Source organism: Cebidichthys violaceus, unplaced genomic scaffold, assembly GCF_023349555.1.
Source record: "Cebidichthys violaceus isolate CVI_PGR_0920_01 unplaced genomic scaffold, fCebVio1.0.p SCAF_1, whole genome shotgun sequence".
In the NCBI taxonomy this organism is placed as follows: domain Eukaryota; kingdom Metazoa; phylum Chordata; class Actinopteri; order Perciformes; family Stichaeidae; genus Cebidichthys; species Cebidichthys violaceus.
The window spans coordinates 14,545,109-14,572,770 of record NW_027176262.1 but is presented as its reverse complement, the minus strand read 5'-3'; the positions used below and the strand labels follow the sequence as shown (position 1 = coordinate 14,572,770).

General features: G+C 43.4%; 1 protein-coding gene across 1 annotated transcript; it reads right to left on the bottom strand.

The window, feature by feature from the left end:
• Window positions 1-51: 51 nt before the first annotated feature.
• Window positions 52-27,613, bottom strand: LOC137873767 (rho guanine nucleotide exchange factor 26-like). Its single transcript, XM_068712162.1, has 15 exons — window positions 27,398-27,613; window positions 25,311-26,876; window positions 24,122-24,173; window positions 23,846-23,988; window positions 21,806-21,862; window positions 21,246-21,406; window positions 18,418-18,570; window positions 18,108-18,237; window positions 16,696-16,770; window positions 16,406-16,495; window positions 14,632-14,786; window positions 10,266-10,475; window positions 2,628-2,698; window positions 2,340-2,444; window positions 52-1,996 (listed from the first exon to the last, which is right to left on the bottom strand). Exons 2-15 carry the CDS (start codon window positions 26,802-26,804, stop codon window positions 1,854-1,856), a joined length of 3,039 nt encoding a protein of 1,012 aa, XP_068568263.1. The 5' UTR covers window positions 26,805-26,876; window positions 27,398-27,613; the 3' UTR covers window positions 52-1,853.
• Window positions 27,614-27,662: the final 49 nt, after the last annotated feature.

Here is a 27,662-nt window from a genome sequence, read left to right as displayed (position 1 = left end):
ATCTGCTTTACTAAAATCAAATTAAGGAATTAAAAAACAAAGTGTGAACCATTACTCTGAAATATTGCAGGCTTTATTATGGGAAACCATAATCTGTTCTGTGATGTGAGAGCAGCATTTGTGCTGAGCTTCGAGGGAGCAATTACTAACATCACCTGGGTAATATTTGGATGGACTGAACACCTGCATTGATATCTCATAAATATCTGAAAAAGTGCCGTTGGCCGAAGGATTTATGAACATTTCTGATTAATCTGCACTGAATACCCAGAGAACAATGTTGAAATGTAAAATACATGTCATATTGATCATTGAGAGTACATGACAGGCCCCAGGCAATTAGGCTTTTATTTTTTTTAGTGGCTGAAATATTTAAAGGTTGACTAAACAAGTTTCTGCAATATAAATCTGTATCTTAGCAAACATATGTTACAATTGAGGCTGCTTTACATATTTACATGTACACACAAGTTACAAGTACAGGAAGTAATTGAAATAAGGAAATTCATGCTTCTGTGTGGTATCGCAGAGCAAATTTTCCCTGAGTGCAAATGCAAAGCTCTGTCTGGATACCTATGTCCTTCCCTCTGGGTGCTCTGCCCGCTACCGTCATACCTCGCTTCATGTAGCTCAACGGTTGAGGTTGTCATTTCGGCTGGGGCCGGAGCAGTGGGGCTTGATGGATGGCGCTCTCGCCACTCTCTGACCAAGCCATTCATTTCCTTTGGCTGGGCATGGCAACACTAAAAAAGATGACTCACGCTGGACAATCACATTAAAAGCAGGGGTGCTTCTTCTCTTCCGGTCAAACCATCGGCACACACACAAATGAATTCAGCTTGCCTCTGTGACATCAGATATAAATCCTGAGGGGGGGTATTTATATTTACACCCCTGGCTGGCATCTAGGGTGCGTGATATTTCAGGCTGTCCAAATCATTGAGTGGATGGAGAGAAAAATGGGATTTGTGACACAAATGTAGAGTCTGATTCACGGCGGTGACATTAACTGGTGACAAACAGCAAAGTAGAGGACAGATACTTGGCCCTTTTACTTAACCCGTGGATGTCATGAGATTATACCTAGAACTGTAATTCTCAATATTCAATTAATTATGACTTATTCTGTTGACACACAGTTTCATAGGTTTCAAGTAGCATTCGTGTTTTTTTTTCTGCAGCTCAACATACCGTAATCGTAATAGTTTTACTTGCTATCGGATGCTACTGAAGTAGCATCTGTTCTACACTAACCCACACACTGTAAAGAAGCTGCCATTCCCACCGTCTTGCCTCATTATCTCTTTCACAACCAACATCTTCATAGTTACATTGTTACTGGCAAAGCTCCTAATAACATGGCCCGATGTTTGTCATTAACAGAGCACACATCGGGCTGCCGTCAGCTCCACACTATTTGGTCTACTTTACCTCCTATGGCGATACTGTAGTTCCAATTGTTATATAGCACAACACTAACGCTAAAAAAAAAAAAATATGTACATTTACACATTTCACACCAAAAGTTGTAAGTAGCGTGGTGTTGAAAGAAGTGACTCTGGCAGTGGGTGTGAAGTCTTCTTACCAACCGGGTAATTATTGAATGTGACAGATCCCACCCACACAGGGATCAATTAAGGAAATCTACTGGTCTACTATGTCTTCATCTTTAACCCACTGTGAACAGTCAGGCAGCCTGGTCCACTTGGTCCCTGAAGGCAGGTCACTGATGTGGTTACTGAACTCATTTGTTTGGGTTCGCTTCTTAAAAAAGGAAGGTCACTGGTGAGTCAAAGGATCACTACCAGCTGAGAAAAAGCCCTCTGTAGTTTTAAGCACCGGGCTCATCCGGCTCACACGTTGGTCTCCAACCCCTGCAAGCGGTCCATCCTCTGCATGTTGCGCTCGATGGTGGCCTGGCACGTGATTGGTTCGGCACACTCGGCGAGGAACCACCCCCTTTCTCCGTCGCGCAGTCGCTCGCCTTCATACCAGCCTAAGAAGAGAAATTGCATAAATACATAAAAAGTGAAGCATGTGTTGTGTTTCCACGTGATCTGCTTTTGATGCTCAATGCCGTCTGTTCTTCAACAGGAAAGACAGTTGCTATGGTCACTAAAAGGGAAAGGACCTTTGGCCTCTGTGTGTTTGTTTAGGTTTAATACACATCTTCAAACATGTGTAAGGTCCTTTATATTAGACAGATGGGTATTGAGAACGACAGTTTATAAAAGAGCATGATAAAAGGACACAGTTAAAACAAGAAGGTGAATGAGGGGAATACTAAAGAGGTTGAGTGAAGCTATAGAAAGAGCTAGACAGCGAGAGCGCTAACATACCGTCCTCTACAGTCTGCGAGACCAGCACCACATCAGCCACCTGCAGGGACAACTCATCTGGCTGCTTGGCTGTGTAAGTTCTGATCACCTCCACCTGCATGACATCTACAACACAAACAAATCTATAAATCACTGGCCTTATTTGAATATATCTGAATGAACAAGCCCATTGTTTTAAAATCTGAGAAAAGTCAGTTCCTCAAATGACCACAAGATGGTGCAATAGGCCAAAAGGAGAGTTCAGGGAGCTTTTTTTCAGATCGTGTATTTGAGTGTTTGGCAACTTACTGGTTCTGTCCTGACTCTTGTTGTTGTTGACATTCTGTCCCAGGGCGCTGATCCATCGAGCACGCTCATTCCTAAAAGCACACATTTCAGTACATGAAGTTCTGGCTTTATTTACTTCACAATTCCAAAAACTTGACAGTGCTGTGAGAGTTACACACCTCTTTAATTGTGGTTGAGGTGAGTTTAATTATTTTGAGTTTCTATTACAGATGTGGCACATGCTACGTCACAGCGGTTTTGAGAACATACGCAGCTACAAAAGGATCGTCACAGTCTATTGAGGTAAATGGATTACTTAGTTGCTCAGCAAGTTTTGCCTCCTCCCTTTCCCCCGTCAATGAGAGAACAGAGGTGTGTTTCTCAATCGCAGAGAACTGAGGAGAACAAGCACAAGAACGATTCCCAGGAGGGTACAGACCTGCTTTTGCTTTCACTACCTCTTGTGTGTTTCATGGGAAAGAATCGGTGGGTGGAGTCGAACAGGTCAAGTTCCACGAAACTCTCCCATTTCACCTGTTCTCATAGACTACTGAAGGGGGGGGGGGCGAGGATTTATAAAGAGTGGGAGAGATAATGATAATGAGGGTTCAGGAAATTAACCAGAGGGGGTTATGTAGGCCCCCTCTGACTCAGCACCGTTGGCTTGAATCAATGGAGAGAGGTACAACATGCCCAGAGAATCACAGACAGACTGGGACGCTCTTCCCAAAGGAAAAAATGGACCTTGAACAGGCAGGTCCCATGAGTCAGACCTCATTATTGTGTTCCCATTGTACACATGCCGTTTTAATCCTTTACTGGACACACAAGCTGTAATAAACGGGGTCAGCCTTCCACAACTAATTGGACTGTATGAAATCACTCCTGTTATGTTCGTTTTTTTAGGTACAGCCATGATGTTCGCGGGTCAAATTGATCCGGTGCATGTTTAATCATCCAAAAGTGGTCAGAAACCAAAAAATCCTAATAATTATAGTTTGTACCTCATCACCAACTCCCTTACTAACAATTCAATCAGTATTTAGTGGAATGGAGTTATTCACCCCTCCATAGATCATAGTTCAATTAGGAAAACCCACTCGCTTTCATGAAAAATACATGTTTTACAATTTTTTTAGGTACTTTGGAAAAACCTAGATAGAAATTGCAGTAGTCTACCATAACGTGTATTTATTTCAATTTTTTTTGTACATTTTGAAACTTTCTTTTTTTCATGGGGTGATGTAGATAAATAAGGATGAGTCACCTCTTTTGTTCAGGGTCATATTGACCCGCTCACTCAAAATCAAGCCAAATAAATACAAAAGGATTTGTATTGAAAGTAAACTTAAACTTGTTAAGAAACAGAAATTTACAAAAATTAAGAAGAGATGAGCACAATGAACAAGGTGTGTGTGTGTGTGTGTGTGTGTGTGTGTGTGTGTGTGTGTGTGTGTGTGTGTGTGTGTGTGTGTGTGTGAGATTGTGTTTCCTCATTTCCTCATCTGACGGTTCATAATCAGTACCATTATAATCTGAATTGACCTCAAGATGGTCTTCATCTTCAGACACATCTTCCTCTATTTCACTGTCGTGATCAAGGATGTGCTCCAGAGCCTCCAGGGCTGTCATCCTTTGTTTCTGTTGCTCATGTTGTCCTACAGTATTCTGCTGTGTTGTATGCATCTGCAGAGTGTAATGTTGGTAGGACTCTCAAGCAACCCTCCCCTGCTAAGTGTGGGCAGAGTTTATAAAAGGTTCCCGTCAAAATATTATCTGTATTTCTTGCACAGGTGGGGTAGTGAGAAAGAGTGTGTGTGTGCGGGTGCGTGCGTGCGTGCGTGCGTGCGTGTGTGTGTGAAATGGGGTGAAACATGGTGGGAGGGAGTAAGAAATACTTTGTCTCACATTTTCAAAGAAAGAAATGGTCTAAACTTGACACTTCTGACCCCTTATAGCCTCCATTTTCACTGCCGGGTCAAATTGACCCGAACATCATCTCTGTTATAGAAACCTGCAGGGGGTTGTTGCAAATGCATGATATTTTTTATTTTATTTTTTAAACGTTGATTACACTAAATAAGGCAAGCAGAAGAAGTTTCATACAGAAAAAGTACTTTAAACTATTTTTTCTAGATTTTCAAACTTTGAAAAGGGTTTGACCCAGAACATAACAGGAGGGTTAAATAAAATGATTAACTTAGAGCCAGCAATGTGCACCCACAATACAATATTATGACTGATTAAAATGTGACCTTTGGAGTCAAAGGATACATTTTACAATCTCAAATCAACACCTATCATGACAATCATCTCTTTGGTACCCTCTATGTTTAATAATTTACCAGTCATTTAAAATATTTCCTAGTGTAGTTTTAACATTAGTAATGTAGTGTCAATCATTTTCCATGTTCATTATTAATATTTGGTGTGTTCCTGAACAACTACCCATTTTTTAATTATTTCTTTTGTGAGCCATTGTATTCAGTGATGAAGCAACATTTGAGGCAGCTAACTTCATGCTAACTTTAGCATGCCAGCAATGACAATGCTAACATGCTGAAATGTGGTAGGTATAATGTGTGCCATGTTATCTTGTCTTAATTTAGCATACTAACATTTGCTACTGAGCATTAAACACCAAGTACAGCTGAGTCGGGAATGTCATTAACTTAGCACGTATTTGGTATGTGCTGTAATTTTGACCTGATGACGGGGCGAAATGAAAAGTGCAATTCATACTGACAGTAACATGACTGTCTGGACCAAATCTCATGGCAAACCTTCCAAGAGTTGAGACATTTTACCACAAATGTGAACCTGCTGGTGGCGCTAGAGGAAAACTTCTCCGTACTGAATGCGCAGGTCCTTCTAACATCTGAGCCGCTTCGTGGGAAAGACATCTGTTAGTCGCTGCACTTGACAGCTGGACACACATGCCGACAGATTCATGTGCACATACACAACACACCATCATGACAGGTCGCTTTTTCTCATGCCTAAACATCTGAAATACTTTATCAAAACTATGAATGCACATGTATTGAATATATCGAGCACAGGCAACCACATGTGTTTGAGAAGCAACGGCTATATGTGGAATGTGAGCCACATACCAAAGGGTAAGGGTAAAAAAAAAAAGAAAAAAAACAGCCATTGAAGTGTAAGAGTGTTCATGTGTGTTTACATGCAGGCATGTGAATACTGTATGCACAAACAGCAGGTGCTTGCCTTCTTCTCTAGATGATTACAAGCCTTTTCATGTAGTAGAGTGTGGTAAAGCTCCCTCTGCCTTTAACCATTCATCCCAACGTGCAAGGAAATGCCAAGAATCATAAATCTATTGTCAAAGGTTCTCGCTTAACCTCTGAAAAGAAGAGAGGCCTTGCTGCTGCACTATAAAACCTCTTTCCCACAAGCAGATAAAGAGCGATGACAGCCTCTCTCTATCGTCTGCCAACTTAAAATCACCACCAGACCACTGTTTTTTACCCCCCCCCCCTTGCTCTTCTGCACACCCCTATCAAATTGTTTACTCTCAACCTAGTCCCTCGCTTGTTTCCACTTAACCGCAGGTCAGAACGATATTCGGGTACAATTCCTTCTCTTCCGACAAAAACATGACATCTCTCTGACCGGAGCTCATCAGCCAGGGAAAATCCCAGGCAGAGAGAACAATTCCCATGAGCAAGTTCCTCGTTATCACATAAGCAAAAGCAGACTTAGTAAGATAATCAAAAACAACAACTTAAACGAAAGCAGACTGAATATATAAAAAAAACAAAAAAACCTGAAGTAATGCCAATGTGTGCAACAGAAGTACAGACTCCCCTCTCCAGTAGGGGCGGTTACGTAACCGGTGCAGCTTTGTGTTATAGCTGCATATCTGACGAACAGAACTGTTTTGCTGCAGACTTCTGTAGCTGCTCTATTCCACTAATAGAGAAGCGCAATTCACTGACTCTGGACAGGACACAACATCAGGAGGGTCATGGGGAAGACGCACGGACATGTGCACACCAAACAAAAGGGTACAGAGAAAAGGAGGAGGATACAGACAGAAATGAAGAGAATCACAGACGCTACACAGGCGTCCTTGTACCATCTCCGATCCAGCTGTCCTGTCCGAATTCCTGATGTATCATGTCACTGCCGTGGTCAAAGATCAGACTATTGTATACAGCTTCTTAGACCTCACACAGACGCAGGTATGGCATAAGCTCAACTGAACTGAAAGTAGAAATGCCCACACTGACCAACATGAGATGAAGTCCATTTCCATGGTTTCATTTCCACAGAAAAAAAAAAAAAAAACACAGACCCGCCTCCGGTCAGAATGTGTGGAATTTCACATTGTAACCCGACTTGAGTAAAAAAATATAAGGAAGTGTATGCAATTCAGCCACTTTTTTTCCCCCAACCAAAATTCTGCATTTATACCTGCTTTAACACTCATTAACAGAGGAGCCATGCACAAAGTAGTCCTGCAATTTGATGGTCTTTCCCTTTTGTATTCTGACAACAAGAACAAATCAGGAGGCTGTCCAGTCCTGTCCTTTTTTCTAATTTTGATAATTGAATTGGTTTTGGACCAACAATTTAAATTTGACACCTATAGCTCTTTGACAGATGATTATATAATAAAAATAGATTGTTGACACCATGCCTGACTGTTAGTCAAAAATAAGCAATTTGAGGTCGTCATCCTGGACTCTTGGAACTTGTGATAGGCATGGTTAACTATTATCTGACATTTTATACACTTAAGGAGTATTCAAAATAATTTAATTGTGAAAATATTCATTAGTTGCAGCCCTATTCTCTTATAACAATGTTATAGCGTCCGTATTGTCCTCGCTACCTCATTTAACTCTGATAGAAGCCTAGCCCTGGCTAATGTAACACCACTTCCATGTGTCACGCTGGGTTAGATCACTAAATTGGGATGGATGACCGAAAGACGAGGAAGTTATTCTGGTCACCAAAAACAAAGAGCAGACACTGGCTGTCTAAAAGATGAGACGCGGGACTGTGAAGAAGAGGAGGGGAGGGTGAGGAAACAGGTGGGGGGGGGATAGTCGTGGGAAACAGCCCACCTAACAATGGGCTGCTGCTAGGCAACAGCTTAAACAATGCCTAGCAACTACCATATCAATGGCTAGTTGCCAGGGTTTCCTCTCCTCGGCTTATTCAGTACTACAGTGAGCGGAGCGCTGCACTCACATGCATCGTCGTAGAGGGGCCCCAAACTCAAGATATGAAGGGTGGGAGTCGAGGGGCTTTCCACACACACACACACACACACACACACACACACACACACACACACACACACACACACACACACACACACACACACACACACACACACACACAGAGAGTGGAGACCCCCTCATGTATACATGGGCAGTACATACAAGTCATGTCACAAAGATTCCCTCCTGCACAGGCCCATGACAGTCACACTTAACACTATTACTGCAGCCGCTTTGTCAGGTTTCACAGCATGGGGGTTAACATCAGTGGACCAAACTGCTAACAACAAAACTGGTTTTAAATTCCAATTGTAAAAGAGAACAATGTCACGCCTCATCCTTGGTCAGCCCTATGCCACCACTGACCCAAATCAACCGCAAAAGAAAAATCCATGAGATTTAGTAACATAAAGATGTGCAAACAAGACAACTACATCCTAGGCTGAGCAGCAGCAAGACCAGCAGTCCCTACGCCAGAGGCCTCTCCCTTCTCCTGCTGGCACAGGAGCTTTTAAGCACTTCCTTCCGAGGTTCACCCTGGCCAGGTGCACCTCGTTGAGCAATGCAGCACACCTGGGTAGAGCCACTGGAGAGGGTGAAGGGACAACAGCACAGGGGCCACACAGCTCTATAAACAAACACAGAAGTGTGCAGTGGAGATGAACACTAGTTTAGTGGTTTCCAACCTGGGAGTCACAGGATGAACGGAAGGAGTTACAAGATAAATAAATACCTGGGTAGAAAATCATTAAAAAAATTACTTCTGCCACATTAAATTACATTTTCTGACTTTTTTCTTGTCTTCTTTCCGGCCTCTTAATGAAACTGTGACATGCAACCTTTTCTGAGCGGTCACAAGAAAACATAGCGCAGATAAATGGATCACAGGCAAAGAAAAGGTTGAGAACCGCTGTAGTAGGCGATGTTGAAGGGTATTAACAAAACGTTGCATTTTGATGAAGTTTGAAAGCGGCATTGACTTCAAGTTGTTTCTCTTCATCAACATGCTTCTGATTGCTGTCGCTTTGACATGTTTCTGTTCAGCTGACCCCCATGAACATGCACCATGTACTGAGCTGCTGTTAAGAGGATGTTTAATTACCATTGACTGAATCGTTTCTATTAGCTTTAACAATATACATTTTAAAGCTGTAGTAAAATAGTCATATTGAAACTCTTACAGATTATAATTTTGTAGTCACAAAATCATATAATATGTACCTGTGGAACATTCAGCTGATGCAAAAAAAGAGTTAAGAGACATTGAAAGACAGTGTTTTGTACAGTGAAACTGAAAACCACTCCTCTGTAATGAGAATACAGAAAGAAGTTCTCGAACTACACAGGAATGAGGTGGAACCGGCCCTGTGCATATGAAAACACTCTTTAACAAAGCCTTCAACCACACAACATAATTACAGTGAAAACTCTGTGTGTGTGTGTGTGTGTGTGTGAGTGTGAGTTTGCACAAGGCAAGCGCGAACACACACACACACACACATATACATATATATATATATATATATATATATGTATATGTGTGTGTGTGTGTGTGTGTGTGTGTGTGTGTGTGTGTGTGTTCGCGCTTGCCTTGTGCATTTGTGTAAGTGTGTGCACATGGACTGCAATTTCTATCGCTAACCAGAACAAATAAACCCTGTATGAAGCCCAATATATGACAGGTCCTCTTTGTTTGTGCGGGTTATATAATCCATCTAAGCAACCTCGCGTTTCACTCTGTTTGCTGTACAAAGAGAGACAACACAGCTACCAACATGAATATCAAGGAAGCTCAAACCAGCAGACTGTGTTTCTAGTCAGATGTATGAGTAATCATTTACGCTGCTCATGCAAAACATGTCAGCTACAACCAGCAGTCTTTATTCAAAGACAGATGCTTCCCCCGGAATAGATGGTCGGGTTAGAAGATGCTCAATCAACAAAACAATTATCCGGTACAGCCGGACTGTGTTACAGGACGACGGCAGACAGTACGACTAATAAACTTCCCTTTCCCTAGATCACATAAACAACAAGCAGACAGGCTCAGGCTGTGGCTTGAAAATAGATGTAACGAAATATCCCTGTGACTTTTCATGGTCCAAAAAGAGACTCAGAAATAAGAGCTCAGGAGAGAAGATAATGGCATTTTCTTACTTCAAGTTTAAAAGCATATTAGAGCACATAAAGGAAAGATAAGGGAGTAGGAGTCATGTGTCAGGGAGAAGAGATGGACATGAGCTCTGCTCTCTTCACTGGATACCAAACTATCAAACCTTAAGTGTACTTTGACCTACTCATGTATGTACAAAGATGCAGCGGTGATTGTATCAGTGACTGAAACACAAGTGATACAAAAACAGTACAACAAAGAGGGACAAAGGTAACAAAATAAAACACTCACAGCAGCTCCGTCCCCAGTACCATGGGCACCTTTTCGCCGGAGTGGTTGCTTCGGAAACGCAGACGGAAAAGATGGTTGGCGCCAGCTTGCCGCGAGCTCAGCATGCTGGCGGTGCTTCTGACCGGTGACAGGTTGAGATCCTCGGGCTGGCAGGAACCCACCCAGATCTGGTCCCTCAGAGCGTAGTCTATCACAGTGTAACTCTCCTCGCTGAAAGAGACACAAAGCTTTAATACGATTTCACTTAATGCATTTAATTCAGTGGCAGTCACCAGATTCAGTCAAGATGTATTGAAGACCTAAGTTTTGGTGACAGAGGAATTGACAAATGTCAATCGTACTCGCTCAAAAACATTTTTCCTGAAAGTGTATCCCACCAGCCAATGTAGTTAGATACAGATGCAAAAAACATAAATTAGACAATTCATTATTTCAAGATGAAATGGCAACCATGTTTACTTTGAGCATCATGAAGGCAGATATTCCGATAGTATTTTAGCAGGTTGGTAATCAAACAGATGTGGATTAATCTGCCTAATACTGCCACAGTACCTGCCACAAATTCCAAATGCTAGAGCACAATGCTAAAGCACAAGTACGTCATTTGGAATGACTTATTTGTACTTTAGCAGTCTGCTGAAAGCCCCAATCCACAATTGCCATAAAGCCCCCTTCACACTACACCATCCACCCACTCCCTCTTGCACATCACATTTAAGCTCATTGTTTTCAGTAGAGATTTAGTTTCATGGTACCTCAGCCATTCAACCCCTGAGAGATTGCAGTCTGTGTAGTTAATCAAATTCACCTGGAATAATAAATCAGCTGTCACATTAGGTCTCAGATTCGGTGCCGGTGAAAAGTCCAAACATTCATCCATCTACATGTCCTTACACTAAATCAGCTGCCCTCTGGTTTCTTTAGTACATGCCTACATTTCCCACGAGTACCTTTACCATGACCCTGTGTCTAGCAGTATGGAGTGAGTGAGAAACATCTGGAGCTGATTGTGAAACATGGTACCTCTAATACGGCACTGAAACCTGGAGAAAAAGGTTGTGTGTGTTTGTTCATAGTGCTCTGAAGAACAGGAGCTGAAGTCCAGCCCACACGGGTTTCATCAACCTAAGACTAAAACAGCAGCCGAGCTGAGAAGCTACCGGACACCGCTAGCTTCTCGTAAGCCAGCATGTCCATTAGTGTGCTGAACACACAAACAAGAATGGACAACGGTAGCGGTTAAACAAGAAGCGGTGAACAGTTGATCTGTCCATGTCTTACTGTCTTGCTCTTTCACTTACACACACAGACACAAACACACACACACACACACACCCATGTGCTCACACTCACAGGGTCATGACTGGTTGGAGAATCCAGTCACGGTTGGGAGGCTCTCAACAAGGTTCAACTGTTACCCATCAGCCCCTATTGTCCACCAATCAATCAATAAAAGCATGTTGCCCACAACCAATTAGACTTCTTGGAAAAGGGGAAAGAGAGTTCAGGGAGAGACGGATCAGATATAAACAGAAGGAGTGGATGGGAAAGCGAGCACAATGTATTTACACTGAAGCTGCATCCAACTGTAACCACAAGCTGCTCTCTGCATCAGGCTAACCACACCGACCAGGAGCTTAACGGAAGAGGTTGACATTTTGGGAAATACAATTATTTGCTACGCCTAGCAGTTAGATAAGCAGATTCATTCCACTCTCATTTTGTCTTTTAAATATGATTTTTTTTTCCCCCCACAAGCTCATGCTCTTATTTTAATCAGCTTTACTAAGCTATGTATTTATTACAGTATATTTCGATCAAAAGCTTACATGACTGTGCTTACATTATGGTTAGGGTTGTCACCTCTTTGGCTCCTGACAGCCCTACAGTAGAAATGCCTGGAATGCCATTAACATGACGCTAGGGAATGGGATGGGTGGGGAATCTGCAAGTTTGAGGGGTAGGTGGGTATACAGTGTTGGGTTATTGCTAAATAGAGGAATGAAGGTGGGAAACTATGTCGAAAATGTGGGAGAGAGTGTTAGAAACTGATACAACAAGCGAAAGAATCTATCCAGTGTTTGGCCTCCTCATAAGCTACTTACACAGAAACAAACTTGCTGGAATGAAAATCCCTCTGCCGCTAGAGATAGCGTAAGCATCTACCACACTCGTCATCACAACTGTGCCAGTTACCGTCTTCCTAGTGTACAACCAGTTTTTCAACACACAACCTGAGTTAACACAAATCCTCTTGAGAGATGTTGAGATACAACTCCAAGTCAAGCATGCAGGCAGACATGCAGACATGCACACGCGCGCACTGTTAGAGCATAATGTTCTGGTGCAAAGTACAGTAGGAGTGTTGAGACTATGGCATAGTCAAAGGGAAGAGGGGAAAAAAAAAACAAGAACAGAAAGTGTTGGGATTATAGGCTTGCACGCACACACAACAGAAAGGATTGACAAAAAAACAAAACAGGTCATGACTACCAAAAAAGAAAGGGAAAGGACAGAGAGAGAAAAAAGAAGAAAGAGAGATGAAGACCTTAACAATACTGAAGGTTTAGATGATGCACAGCATCACACAGGAAAAAGGGGGGAAGTGAAGATGAGAGAGGAGCCAGCTGGTGTGGACTCGGTGTTATGCAAGTGTTCCTGTGAACCAGAGAGCAGCAGATCAAAACTTTCCCCGCTGCGTGATAATAGCCCAGTCTGACATGGGCTTGGTTTCCAAGAGCCAATTTCATTTTGGATCCAGTTTGAAGTTGATAAAACAATGTCTGATTTACAGCAATATAAAAACAGAGAATTGCGGTAAATCCCCACACTGGAGAACTAGAACTAGATTAGATTAGAACTAATTTTGCATTTGTGCTTAAAAAAAAAATCTAAATAGTTGCCATTTGACTTTTTTTTTTTTTTTTTTAGCTCAAACCTTACAACTGTACCAATACAGATTTGAAAGATTATATATTTGAACGATTTTATATTTAATGAGCGGACATAATACAAGATTAGTTTTCAGTTAAATGCTATTGAACCACAACCAATGACAACACACTAACCGTAAGAATTCCCAACCAAATAAAACAGGCTAACACACTCCCTTTCTTCTGAATATATTTGATGTATAATCCTATAAAACTGAAGACATTCTCAGGTCATAGGTATGTTTTTTCTCTACTGTGCAAGTGCCGTGGCTTTGACCTTTGCCCACTTCCTTCTGGTGTGCATGGTACTCCTTAAAATGTATGCTGAAGAAAAATGAGACAAGAAGCAGCCGAGAGGATTTAAGCAAACAACATTATTGCATTTGGCAACAACCTTCGGCTTGCTGATTGTAAGCTATCCCCAAACACACTCCAAGTCATGATGACAAGGGAAAGAGCTATTACACCATTATGTCTATGACCGTGCTGTGCCTGGCTAGCCTCGTAGTACCCCTGGTGTGTTTTTGTTTTGATTACTGCAGATGGAGTGCAGTAGAGTAGCGTGCCACAGCAGGGCTCCCGCACTCACCTGCAGCACAAACCAATTTTATAACAACATCTCCCATTCAAACGCACACACACACTAATACACACTGTGATTCCGGAGCACTCCCTTTCCCAAATCCCTCTTCCAAACACAGGCCCGACACCACACACTGCTGGAGTATGCGGTCCCTGGATCAGATTCCCAGAAAAATATCACATGGAATGTTTCCTTTCCTTTTTTTATGATTCTTAGGAAATCGTAGTTTTTTGCGAGTGGCGGGACAATCGGTTCCAGACACAGAGTGAGATGGCCGGGAAGGGATTTTTTTTCTGGCAAAAATAGACACACTTGAGTGCGCAGACCCACACTGCATGCACACAAATGAAAACCACACCATTTCAAGGAAGTCCTCTTTGTGGCTCGTTTCATGGTGTTTCCTAAAACTAGAGGAAACAGAGGAGACTCACTAACAAGGCTGACAATAAGCAGGTCTACTAGCTCCAGATGATGCATGGCACCAGGACATGTTGAGACCATGACAACATTCAGAAAAACAGGCTCAGATTCATGATGCCAAGTCGCAGCAGGTTAAGATAACTGCACCTGTTCAGCTTAATAAACAACACACCCATAAAGCAGGGGGGCAGCGTGGAAGATCAGTCTAATTGTACAGTGCATCCAAGGGTGTTGATCCCAAAACAAGTTAAAACACGAGGATGGAGAGGACAATATTACATGCCCTGCTCTCAGGGTCTTGGCCATATGCTGTTCATACACTCTCACACAGTGAAAACCAACGGCTTATGGTTACAATTTCACCCGCAACATGTCAGAACAGGTGAGTTATGAAAAATGCCTGCACACTTCACACCAGGACCAGACTCACCTCTTCTTCCTAGTGACAATGAAGACGTCATTGAAGAGGAAGAAATAGACCTGTTGCCTTGACGTCCGCTTGAGGAAGATGCCGTTGTCCTCCACAAATGCCGTCAGTTCTCCTCTCTTTACCATCCACCTGGAGGAGGAGACCAGCGGGAAGGGCTGGGGGGAAATGAAAGGGAATGTGAAGAACCGGAAATAGCAATACATCTAACCATATAAAGGAATTCAAAATATCTGAAATGTTGGTGCAGTCCGGAATTCCTGAATCTGTGTTTGCATGTGTGAACAGCTGGCTATGCAGACTAAGAACATGTTCGCGAGACATCTGTGAGTCCCAAATGTGCCAACAGCTATTTTCCCACACTGCTTAGACACACTTTAGCCTGCCAAGCCTTGTGTGCATTATGTGTATAGATACTCGCCAAGCGAGTGACAGTGGTGTGTTGCATGTCAGTGCATGACTATATAAGCCCATGTTCTATTTCATACTTACCGACTACCATAGGCAGTTCCTTAACACTGACTATCTTCTGTCTCATGCACAAAGAGGTGGAGTCTTTATATCAACAAAGTCACTCGGATGACCCCAGGCGCTTGTACGTTCTCGTGTCATCCACAAGATAATTCCTTTTTCATCATCTCACTTACACAGGCTAACTACTGTGGTAGCAAAGGGAAGGCTGATGCATCCAATCCACCCATGATTGAGTTGGTTGCAGAGGAGGATATTGTCACAGTGGCAGCTTCAGCCAATCTCTTTACTGGGTACGATGAATTTTCTCACTACAAAACATAACTATAGCAAGTTGTAGCGCCACGTCAGCCTCTGTTTTGTTTACATCTTCTTCCCCATGAGATCACGTGAGAGAGATCACATGAGGTGGTGCATTGATCCAGGCTGAACCCTGGCAGCCATGCGGCAAAATTTGGACTTGAATATGCCAGCTATTGAGCCTACTGTTGCTTCCCTCATAGTTTCCCCTGAAGAGGCTCTGAGGCTGGATGCCAGGTGCCCTCAATCCCAATGTCAGGTCACAGATGAACTGCTTTCCAAGGCTTATGATACAGCCCTGCGAATGGGCCGTATCGGCAACTCCGTCTCAGATTCTCTGCAGCAGGATACTTTCGACGATTCTTCCAACAAACTCAGCAATGCTTCATTGCAGGCATTTGCTCTAATGTCAAGGAAACTAGGGTGTCTGAATTCCACTCTGGTTCAGGCTTGCTGCCAGGTTTGGCTGGTGCAGTCACCCTTGTCAGAGGCATGAAAGAGGACCTCTGTACTGTCCCAGTGGAACCAAGGGAGCTGTTCGGTTTAGCTGCTCTACAGGTGCTTAAGTGGACCATCCAAGCTAATCAGACCAGGCAACAGTTCTCGGGTCCTCTCATGTACTCATTGGCAGGCTCATCTCGAGCCCTGAGGCCTAGGGGTCCCGGATCTGCCCTTTAAGGCCACTCTTAGCCTCCACCTCAATCCAGTGGCCACCATGGGTCTCAGCGCCTCATTAAGAGGCTTGTCCACTACCATCACAACCTCGGACCTTGGAGCCTAATAGTCGCCCACCAAATCCTTCAGAGGCTTTGGGGTGTCACTGTCATGCACAAGATGTGTAGACCCTCTTGTTACCTCTTATTACCAAGCTAAGCTAGCCGGTTTCTGGCTGTTGCTTCATATTTAAAAAGGACCCATATGAGAGTGGTATTTATCTTCTTATTTAACTCTCGGCAAGATACAGAATAAGCACATTGCCAATAAAGTACAACTTTTGTGGCCATACCTTGATCTTGAACTCCAGCTGAGAGTTGATGGTATACATCATCTCTGTTCTTTCCATTGTGCGAGCTCCCTCATTACACTTTCTTACCACCTACACACACACACGCACACACACACGCACACGCACACACACAGTCTATTAATCACAAAGTACAGTTTCCTTCTACTTTTCACATTGAACAACATACATTAAATAATATGTATAAATGTGCAGATACAAATTCACAAAAATATAAAAACATAAAATCCAGATTGCATAACATTTGTGGTTGACCCTTTAAACCCACGCACCTTGCTGACTGCTTGTAAAGCCTTCTTACACTCTTCGTATTGTGTGGAGTATTTAGGTGTCTTCTGACAAATTGTCTGCAACACAGATAGTCAGGGCTCAAATCAGTTATACTACTTTATAATGAAATAAAGTAGCTGGCAACGGCGGAGCATGCAAATGTGGGATCTGAGACTGTTGTGCACACAGAAATCTGGCTTCACGATAACATAACGGATCAAGCTATTGCATTAGACGGGCAGACTGTATACCACATCAACAGACTCTGGTAGGAAGAGGGGAGGTGGACTGCATCTTTTGATGATTGGTGCTCGATGGACAATGTTCCCCAAATTTGTAATGCTAACATGCTGGCCAGATTATCTGCCCAGAGAATTCACCAGTTTTTTTGTTGCTGCTGATTACATTCCTCCCAATGAAAGTTTAAAAAATGCCTGGGATCTGTTTTACCTGAATTCCACCAGTATATCCACATCTCCACCAGAGGAAATAATAGACTGGAACATGTCTACACAAATATTAGTGTTGAACACCGGAGCCCCCCAGGGTTATGTGCTCAGCCCACTCCTGTTCACTCTGTACACCCACAACTGCAACCCCAAACATGAAGAGAACCCTGTTGTGAAGTTTGCAGATGACACTACCGTCATCGGCTGGATTACAAACAGCAATGAGATATTAAACGACAAAACCCACCCCAGCCACAACCTGTTCACCCTGCTACCATCTGGAAAGAGATACAGAATAATTAGCTGCCGAACCACCAGACTTCAAACAGCTTCTTTCCTCTTGCTGTGAGACTCCGTAATTCATCCTCCAAACTCAATATATAGTATAGATTTTTTTTGTTTGTAGCAAATTGGGACTTCAATGTAAATTTCGTTGTGCAACCCTGACGTACAATGACAAATAAAAACCCTTGTAAACTTGTAATATTCATGCTCAAAAATGCACACCATCATCATCATCAAAACCCTGAAAAAATACTGATGCATAAAGAAAGCTGTGGGAAGCAATAAATTAAAAGCAAACTTTCTCAGGATCCAAAAGCCTCTGAGTGTACAAGCATAAACCCCATAGTCCCTAGGGAGACACTGAGGGAGGACGGGAGAGAGGGGGATGAATGTAGAGCAAGGGAGAGGTAGAGAGAGAGGGACAGCAGGGACAGAATAATGTGGTGCCAAAGAAAGCATGAAACTGAAGAAGAGGAAGAAAAAAACATTAAACAAAAGAGGAGAAGAGTAAATCAGTTAAGATTATTGAGGAATTATGTAGGGTCACACAATCATCTTTGAGGTCAGAACACACCCCGTGTAGAATTAGTCAGGGTAGTATGAATAAATAAACTGTTGCGCAAGAGTCAAAGTCTTGTTATTCCAAAGCTCATGCTACTTTATGTCTTTAATGCACTCACATCCATGAGTAGGGGCAGGCGAGTGATCCTCTGCATGGGCAGGATAAGGAAGGAGATCATGGGGAGGTTCCTGCAGTCTGGGTGGCTTTCTATCCTGGTCAACACCTCCTTAAAAACTGGATTCTTGGACCTGCAAGAGAGGACGGAGGGAGTTTGGGTGTTCAGAAAGAGGAGTAACTGATATAGAGAGAGAAAGAGGAAAAACAAGAGCAAACCCTCTTGGTTCACAGTGTCAGAACAGTCATGTTGGATCAAATCCATGACAGATATGATAAGAACATAATTTGCGTAAGTCTGCTCGGTCACTCACACCAGCCTCTGCAGGGTTCTTTGCTGGTAGACCTCGTTGGAGCAATATGTGACAAAGGGATCAAAGTTGGACTGTGCGTGCTTATCAACAATGTCGCTGATGTCGTTGATCACAATGTTCTGTTGGTGTCTCTCCTCCAATTCCTTAAAGAACCTGAGTACAGAATGAACAAAGGTTAGTTTGTCAGGGATTTATAGCGCGCATGGCAACATCTTGAGTCACAAGCATCCAATAAAAAAAAAAAAGAGTCATCCCACACGGGGGAAAATATAGGACACAATGACAGATATAAAGTCAGGAAGGCAGGAAGCAGAGACAACACCTTTCGTCTAAACCCGCTGTGAGATCACAAAAGAGGAACTCCCCGCCTCTTAAAATAGACATAGCCTACCATTAACCATAACACAGAGGGTTTTCCTCTTCCTGAGCTCCACCAGATGGCTCATTTAACGGCACGCCACATGACCAACTTCAAGAGAATAAGTGTTTTTGCATGCACGAAGCAAGGTGACAAACAGGAAGGTGTCGCACAGACACAGGATGCTGACCTTGACCAGTTGGACAGAGTTTGAGCTCATCTGCAAAAGCACCTCTAGTGCCCCCTCCCATCCCTACCTACTCCACACACTGTGCTATGACTATCTATGGGAAACAACCATGAAGCTTGTGTGATGTACTCTTTGAACTATGACCTATCTAACAAGGAACGAGCCTACAGGATAACAGAGAACAAACGCATGTTGCTCTGTCTTCTGGCCCATGTCCTAAAGGTGTAATCAGAGCTTTAGCGGGTCAAAGCTGCTCAAGTTCAGGCCGGGCTCCCTCCTGGGGAAAAACTCACTGAACCCCAAAACAGCATGTCATCATGAGGGAAGCGGTCAAGGGAGAGGAGTTAAATCAGGAAAAAAAGGAAATGCCCAAAATTAGTCTGCTAGCCAATAATTATAGATGAAAAGGAAAGAGTTTTACCAGATACTGGTGAACATACTGAAAAATACAAATTTATTTGCCTTCCAGTTAGCTTGCCTCGGCGTTACAGCACACTGCTGCAATTATAAAGTATGTTATGGCCATGAATGAGGCATGTCATATTGCAGGGCTGCAAGTGGAATACAATCAGTAACACACCTGTATGTAAAATACTCAAAAGACTACACAGGAGCCTGCAGTTGGAGTAATATTTCTGCTATTTTCTTTGAGAGGCTAAACTATCTGTTCCAAGTAAAACTTGTTGTTTAACTAGTGCTACTGGACAACTTATATCTTAAGAGCTGCTGTCCCTCCGTCTCCATGCCCTCCTCTCTACTCCCTGGGGCCATGCAGGTCTCCTTACTTAGGTGGGGAGGGTAAAGTATCGCATTAATGTGGGTGGCCTGTGTATAGGAATGAGAAAGGGGAGTGAGATGGGCTGCAGCACGTCTGAACACAGGGAGGAATTGTTGAGGAATTTACAGATACCACCATTCATGCAAAGTGGGAATGAGGTGTAAATAAATGTACAAAATAATGTCCATGTTAATCCACATCTTCTTAATAAGCTGCAGAAAGTGTATAATTTGTAGAAGCTGTTTTGCCTTCATGGTATATTGTATGCCATGAGGAAATCTTTCTCTCTGAGGAGGGGGCTGCTATCCTGACATGGAATCCTTTAACAAATGTCATGAACAGTTGCAGAGGGGAGGGAGTGAATGCTCTGGGTAAACTTACGACCTAGGCAACAGAAAGACTAAGGCTAGCTCAACCTCACTCCACGCTCAGATTTATTAACCCACAATATTGACACTGGGTTTTTTAGAATAACCCTGAAAATGTGTAACAACTTGTTGGCAGAGTAGGTGCAGTAAACGTGTGGCTAAGGGAATGTGAAAAGCCTGTAAACCTTGGACTAATTGTGGACTCTATAGTCCTTAAAGCAGGCTTGTTGAATGATATGAGACTACTGCCACGATCAACAGTGATTTCAGACCAGCATATTAGGCTGACTGACATGAAAATCACACATTAAACAGTTATATTATAGTTGCACTTCAGGCCATTATCATACTGAATAGTAATCTAATAAAAAATATAATGAGAAATGATACCACAGTTAAACGCACAGTCACATATGAGCCTAACAAAGAACATGTGGGCTCAGAAACTCTTCTGTCAATCATTTGTAGAAATATCCCCGTACAGCACAGTAATTGCTGAGGCAGCACAGTTTTCATCAGTCTCAACTTTCATGGTCTCTCATGCATGAGTGTTTCAGTTTATGGGACCATTGGAAGTTCATAGTTACATTGGCCATGAATGTCAAATCATGATGGACGGGTAAACTCAGAGGACACAAGCAAATTTTGGCCATTGCATTCTTTTATTGGCTCACTTAAAAAAAACTGGCTTGTGACCCTGCTCAAACAGCAAGGAATTCACTTAAATTGCCCCGCAACATGTGACCACACATACACAGAAACCTACAATCCCTTAGACACAACTGAAAACAACTCTGAGTGAAGCTATATAAAAATAAAAAAAACATACAGTAAACAGTGGTAACAGACACACCCCTCATGGAATGAGTGTGGTCTACCAAGTGCTGTTAAATAAGAAAATCATCTAACTCATTAACAAAACCACAAACACTGATAGACATTTGGGAACATGTAAGAGCAGCCTAAAATTACCAACCAGCATAAAACAACCAACACTCATCATAAGTCCTCGACAACAAAAAAGTTCTAGAAACATACACTGAGTGAAGCAAACATGACAACACACAGCAAGAATACATCTGATGATCAGTCTGTCTACAGAAGCTAGACATTACAACACAACCGCGCACTTACTTTTTGCTAGCCTCACAGACGTCTGTGATGTTGGAGAAGAGGTGGTGGTGTTCGGTCTTGGTCATGGCCTCTCTGAGCTCCGCAGAGTTCTTGAACATGCGGATCAGAATCTCCAGACTGTGGAGGTAAGAGTGCTCCGACGAGATCACCTCAAAAATGGCCTATTGAGGAGCAGGAGAGAGCAACAGGAAGGAAACAGAAAAAGACTCATGTTTGTGTTTTTATTTCCACAACAGTCAGTTTGATACATCCATTAGTGACTTTGCGTGCTTCAGTTACCCCACTAGGTCCTGACTCACTCATTGCTTTATGAGATGGGCTGAGTCACGTACATGCTTGACATACCTGTGCTCTACAATTATGCTGGTATGCGCATGAACAATTCCATACCGATGTGAGCACCAATCTGTCACTGAATTGAATGTTTATACTCATTCGTTTTGTCATTCTAAATATGACAGGGATTCGGGTAAATATTTAGTGGAATAGTGCAACTCTTAACTAAGCATGCAAGTAGCCCAAAATTGTATTTTTGTCAAAGTGTAAAACCTGATTCCTACCTCTTGTCTTTTGCGTTCCTCCTGACTAATCCGGTCAGAGAGACCACTTTTCTTCACCTAAACAGAGGGAAAAAATCATGAAAAGATTTCAAATACAAAGTCACACTTGTTTGACTACTCTGGGGCTTTTTCAGGTCAGCGGCCCTTTGCATTTGTAGTAGGGGTGTGTGCAATGTGTGTGTACGCGTGATTGTGTGCTACCGTTGTCCTCACACACAAAGACAGGAGCACTTTGCATACCACACTGAATAGAGAGGCAATGAAGTTGTTGTAGGAAATGGGACCAGCAAGATCTTCACTGAATAAAGAGGCGAGTGTAGAAATAGGAAATTTGTTGAAAGCGAAAAAAAACAACTCTTGGGGTAAAATGTCATTTGGCCGAACTCATATGGTTAAAAGGAAAGTGTATGTGTGCGTGTTGGTATGTTGCTGGTGAGCTGTGGTCCAGAAATATTTTAATAAGATTGAAACAAAGCAATCTTTTGGAATTAACTGGGTGTGAACTGCTATTGAAATATTCAGCCTGTGGCTTAGCTTAAGTAAAAAGCATGCTTCCGTATCCTGTTCCACCAAATACAACCACTATGACCTGGGGCACACGCACATTATACTTCACCAAATCACACGTATAGGCAGGTATACAAAGAGGCCATCTTTCCACTAGCTTCTCATACGGTTTTGAACAAACAAACCCACAGCAGACCAAACATCTTTTGTGATTCTTTCTTTGTACTACTTTCACACATGCATCAGTTTCCCTTCTGTCAAACCTTCAACACCATATCACCAAAATCAGCTTTCAATATAAGGCTGTTAGGTTTTAATGAGCGAGCAACAATGCACCCTGTCATGCCAACTGAGCTTTGCCCTGTTCTGCAGTTTTCCTGGGTGTGACTGAAACACAATCAAGTTACGTTATTTTACAGTTGAGTTAATTTTTTAAAGCTTCAATCCATACATCCTAGCTCCAATGAAGCTTCACCTTCTGAAACTACAGAGGGTGATTCCTGGAAATATGTAAATCCAGGGATGTGACATTTCATCCAACCCTAAATGATGAGAGGTGCCAGGTTGACAGGAAGAGAAGGGAGGAGTCGAGTGAGATGAGACTTGTTGGAAAGGCAAGACTCACACGATGACAACTTGTAGAGCTGGTTCTCGGCTTCACTGGAACTAAACTTATTTCCTGATACAACAGGACAATAAAAGTGTCATGCCAGCATTTTATTCAGAATGTAAAGGATCCCACAGCGTTACATCATGTACTGTCTGGCCAGACAAATACACGGCAACAGACCCACGGCTGTAAAGCAGTGTGGTCTGGTCAGCATTGTCGACCCATTTCTCCCCTGTGTCTTACTTGTATAAGAACAAAAATGACACAACATTTTCTGAATGTTTTTTACTTTAAATTCAAACTCCCATTTTTAAAGTCTGAGTGCATATCATTCTGTACTCAGCAATTTCAGAACTAATCCTAATTGCCTCCTTCTACGCCCTCGCCTGTTTTCGCTCCCGCACTTTCCCTCCTCAACAAGTAAACAAACAGATGTGAATGCCAAAGTAGAAAACTAAATTAGCTTATCCTCCTCCTCTGTATTCCTCTATCCTTCCATTTCGATCCCAAACTAAATTGCGTAATGTAGAGCCACCACACTTCTCTGTCAAGGCAACATTTTTGCTGTCTGACGAATGTGTAGCGTTTGCCGACACACTGGCATTAGGCCCACCAGTGCTTGCAAGACATCTTGTGGGTCTGGCTGACTGTCTGCCTCCCTGCCAGCCTCAAGTCCTCAAAGAAATGCTCCTGCACTCCCTGATAAACAGAGTGAGGGGCAGAAGCAGTGGGAGGATGGTTATGGACTGTGGCCAAACTGGATATGACAGCATTCTTCAGAGCACAAGCATTCCAAGACTCCAAAGCCACAGCACTTAGTGCATACTATACGTTTGTCTACGTACTGGATGTCGAGAACGATATGAGAAGAATGGAAGCTACCACAAGTGTGCGTGTGTCTGTGTGTGTGTGTTATGTCTGACCACACTGAGCTGGCTCCAGGAGGTGCGTATAGGTCTGTACTGCACCACGATGCCGTTATCGGGTTTGGGTTCTCTGGAGTCTGCATCCTCATCTGAGTCATTATGTAAGGCCTTCTCCTGGTAGTTCTGGTACAGCTCCTCCTCTGAAATAGAAATTTTTTGGGACAGAAAAGATCCATCATGTTGACGTTTTAAAAAAGGACATGTGTTTCGGTTGAGAGACAGAAAGGCAAAAAAAAGCATACATTAAAGTAGTAAAATTAAGGGTTTTCTCACCCTCACTGTCAAATGTCCGCTGAGGGGTTAAAACTTTCTTCTTGTCTGGACTCTGTAAGGAAAAAAGCAACACAATTGTCATGACTTGGACAAACTCTTCAGGGGTGGAGCAGGCACACACACAAACTTTATATGAAATCGACCTCTGTATCTCTGTCACCTGTCCGTGACCTACTGACCTCCTTCATTGACCCCTGTCTAATTACAGAGCGGCTGTGTGCATAAGTGTGTATTTGTGGGCATGGTGTCACATTACGTCATGTCTCCCAACAACCACATTAATTGTTTCCTTGTAAGGCCTTGTCTGACCTGCTGCTGAGTTTGTCCCACAATACTCAGTCTGTGTTGTCATTTTACAATTTGGACTTTGCCCCACAATACTGAAGTCGTATCAATGCCATCTTTGTGCACAATCAAATACAAAACCATCAGATGGATTATGATTAACTGAGTCAAGAAATCTTAATCTGGTTTAACAAGAAGAACAAAAAAACAATTAACTATCTACAGGGCTGTATGTGTGCATTGATAGAACAGCAATGGGCATTTGCTTTGCAGATGAATGCCAACATTGATTTCTTTGTGTATTCATGTCTCTAAAACTTGTTGTATAGAGCTGGTCAGGTATGCTAGAAACATTCTGTATGGGCAACAAACCCAAACATATACAAAATAGCAAGCCAGACCTTAACGGCACAATGAGTAGGATTTGTCGGGTGAAAGCCAAGCTCACAGATTCACTCTGGTTTTGGAACAAGCTTTGTCCGCTTGGCGTTTTGCCTATCTATGTTTGCAATATGTCAGCACCTGGACGCTCCGTTTTTATAGCGGTTGACGCCCAGAAAGGTCCCGAACACAACAAACCGAAAAGAAAAGAGAAAATACAGCCAGAGGGCAGGGTCATTGTAGCCTAACAAGTGGTAATAAGTGATGATTGAGAATGATTATTTTAGTATGAGTCTATACATTGTTTTTGGGAATATTCTACTCAATGTGCCTTTACCACATTAAGGTTAAAAGTCTTTTAGCTTTTAATTGTCTCGTGAAAAATCCATTAAATTAATAGCTTTTCATGGTATCCTCCAAATTGTTCCTGCTCCTATAAGGTGATTTTTTTTTGTATATTGTGGGAAATTTCAAAACCGTTTTTCTTCAAGAGCAACAGTGTTTGTTTCTTGAATGCACCGACCTTGTTTTTCCCCATGCTGGTAGACTTTGCAGTCCCAGGGCTAGCAGGCTTTGAAATCCTGGAGATGGCTGATTTGGGTGTCCCAGGGCCAGCAAGTTTGGGTGTCCCAGGACTGGTGAGTTTTTGTGTCCCAGGACTGGCAAGTTTGGGTGTCCCGGGGCTGGAGGGCTTTGCAGTTCCAGGGCTTGCTGGGCTGACTGGTGAAGCCGTCTTATCCTCATCTAGCCATCTGATGACAGGCTGGGACAACCGATGGGCCTTGGGATCTACCGATGGGACCTCCAAGTCTACTCCACTCTCCACAACTGCCCTCCGATAGGAAGTACTCCTCAGGCCTCTTTTTAGTGTCCCCGTGCTCTCAGTTTCCCCATCTGTTCCCTCAGCGCGACCCCCTCCTGTAGAAAAGTAGGTTCCTGTTTCTACCATGCTGAGGGCTTTCAACGCCCGCTTGGAATGATCCAACCCTAGCAGCCCTGTTAAACCTTGGCCTTGCTGCTCAGGGGGAGGCACCTTGCTCTGCCGTATATCGGATGCCAAACCCTTGGGAATGAGCTGCTGGGTGCCCATCTTCAGTGCAGCGGGGCTGTGGGTGCTGAGGACGATGGAGGGGGAGGGAGAGATAGATGGGGAAAGTGAGGGAGAAGGTGAGGTGGAGGAGATGGAAGAAGAGAAAGATGCATGCCTGGTGTCCTGTGAGGAGGCAGGCGACAATGAGGACGGTATAAGGAGCGCTTGTCCTCTGTCTGCTGGCGACGGGGAGCGTGGGGTCGGGGGGTCTGAGGACGTAAGGGAAGAGAGGGAGGGGATGCTGGACGTGGAGCTGTGGGAGGGGGTGGGGGTACGCCGGGCTGGAGGAGAGGGGCTGGATGCGGACGAAAGGGAGGAGAGTTCTTGGGAGTTGTAGTTGTTGTTGTTGTTAGGAGTGCATGGAGACAGGACAGGAGAGGAGTTAAGAGCTTCAGATGAGGGGGAACTCATCTCAAATGCCTTCTGGTCTTTCCGTGAGCACACACTGAACGGGCTGGACATGCGTTTCTGGGGGTCCTGGGGATGCTTTTCCTGCCATACTGTCACCCCATTGCTGGTTTTCTGCCCGTCTTCATTACACACTCTATTGTCCAGTGAGGCGGATCTGCCATTGTCAGACCTGAATTTTGACAGTGAGAAGAGTCCGTTGGAGAAGTGCCCGATGCTAATGCTTCGGACAACTCTGGATTTCCTGGAGGGTTTGTGCAGAACGTGCTTCAACACCACAGTGTTCTTGCCCCAACTCGGGGGAGTGACCACCAGCCTCTCAGCAGGTTGGCTCAAGGTGAAGGAACACTTGTTGTCCTCCACAGAGAAGTCCGTTGTCATGACCCCATTTATGTGGTAACTGAGGGGTCGCGGTTTTGGTTTGCTTGAGTCCTGGGGGGGTTTATAATTGTCTGTGCGGCGCCTCCACAATGGGGTGATGTTTTTATTGGACAGATCCACATCGTTGCCGATATCCATGGTGCTAGATCGCCTGTGACCTCTTCACTGTCTGTGTCCAAACCTACAGGTCCCAGTGCAAACACTGCAGTCCTGTAGAAAACGGAAAGTAAACAAAAAGAAGAGGAGCTAAGTTCAGTGTCCAATTTCCCAAAGTTTACTCATTAACAGAGATTCAGTGCGGATACTGGAGGCCAAACTTCAACACACGAATATAAAAAAAGTTTTGAGTGGTGCAAAACAGAAGCCAGGCCAGTGAAGACAGCTGGTAATCCTTTTGTATATGTTCACTGTGGTGGAATGGCCTTATTACAAGCACAAAACAGACAGGATATTGTTAGCTGTGAGCAATCACTGTAATATTCCAAAAGGAAAACAATTGTCCGCGGCAACAGTGAGTTTAGAGAGTATTGTTTTTTGTGGTTTATCTCCTCTCTATCTATCACTTAAACTCCAAACACTCGGAACTTGCATTTCTGTTCGTGTATAAACATCGCTAAATAAACATGCATGCTACCGTTATTTGCACAGCAGAGAGACATTTAACTGTTACTTTCCCAGTTATCGTTACATTGACTGTCCGAAGTGCTGCGCTCAACCAGAGCTCAACTTACCTCTAATCAGTGGATCTGCTGCAGAATGCGGTCATTGTACCTGCGCTGTCGTAAAACAAACCTCCTCTGGCCGAATAGCAACAGTCAGTGCTTAATCCAGCATGTTGTCGAGACCAAGTGAAGTTTGTGAAACCAAAGTTGGAGCCGCAAAATTACTGGGAAGTATATGTGGTCGACTGGAAACTCGCGAGCGCGGCGGTGAGCGCGTCTGAAGCGCTGCTCTCAGTGAGCTGCACCGTTTCTATGAGGAGGAGGAGGAGGAGGA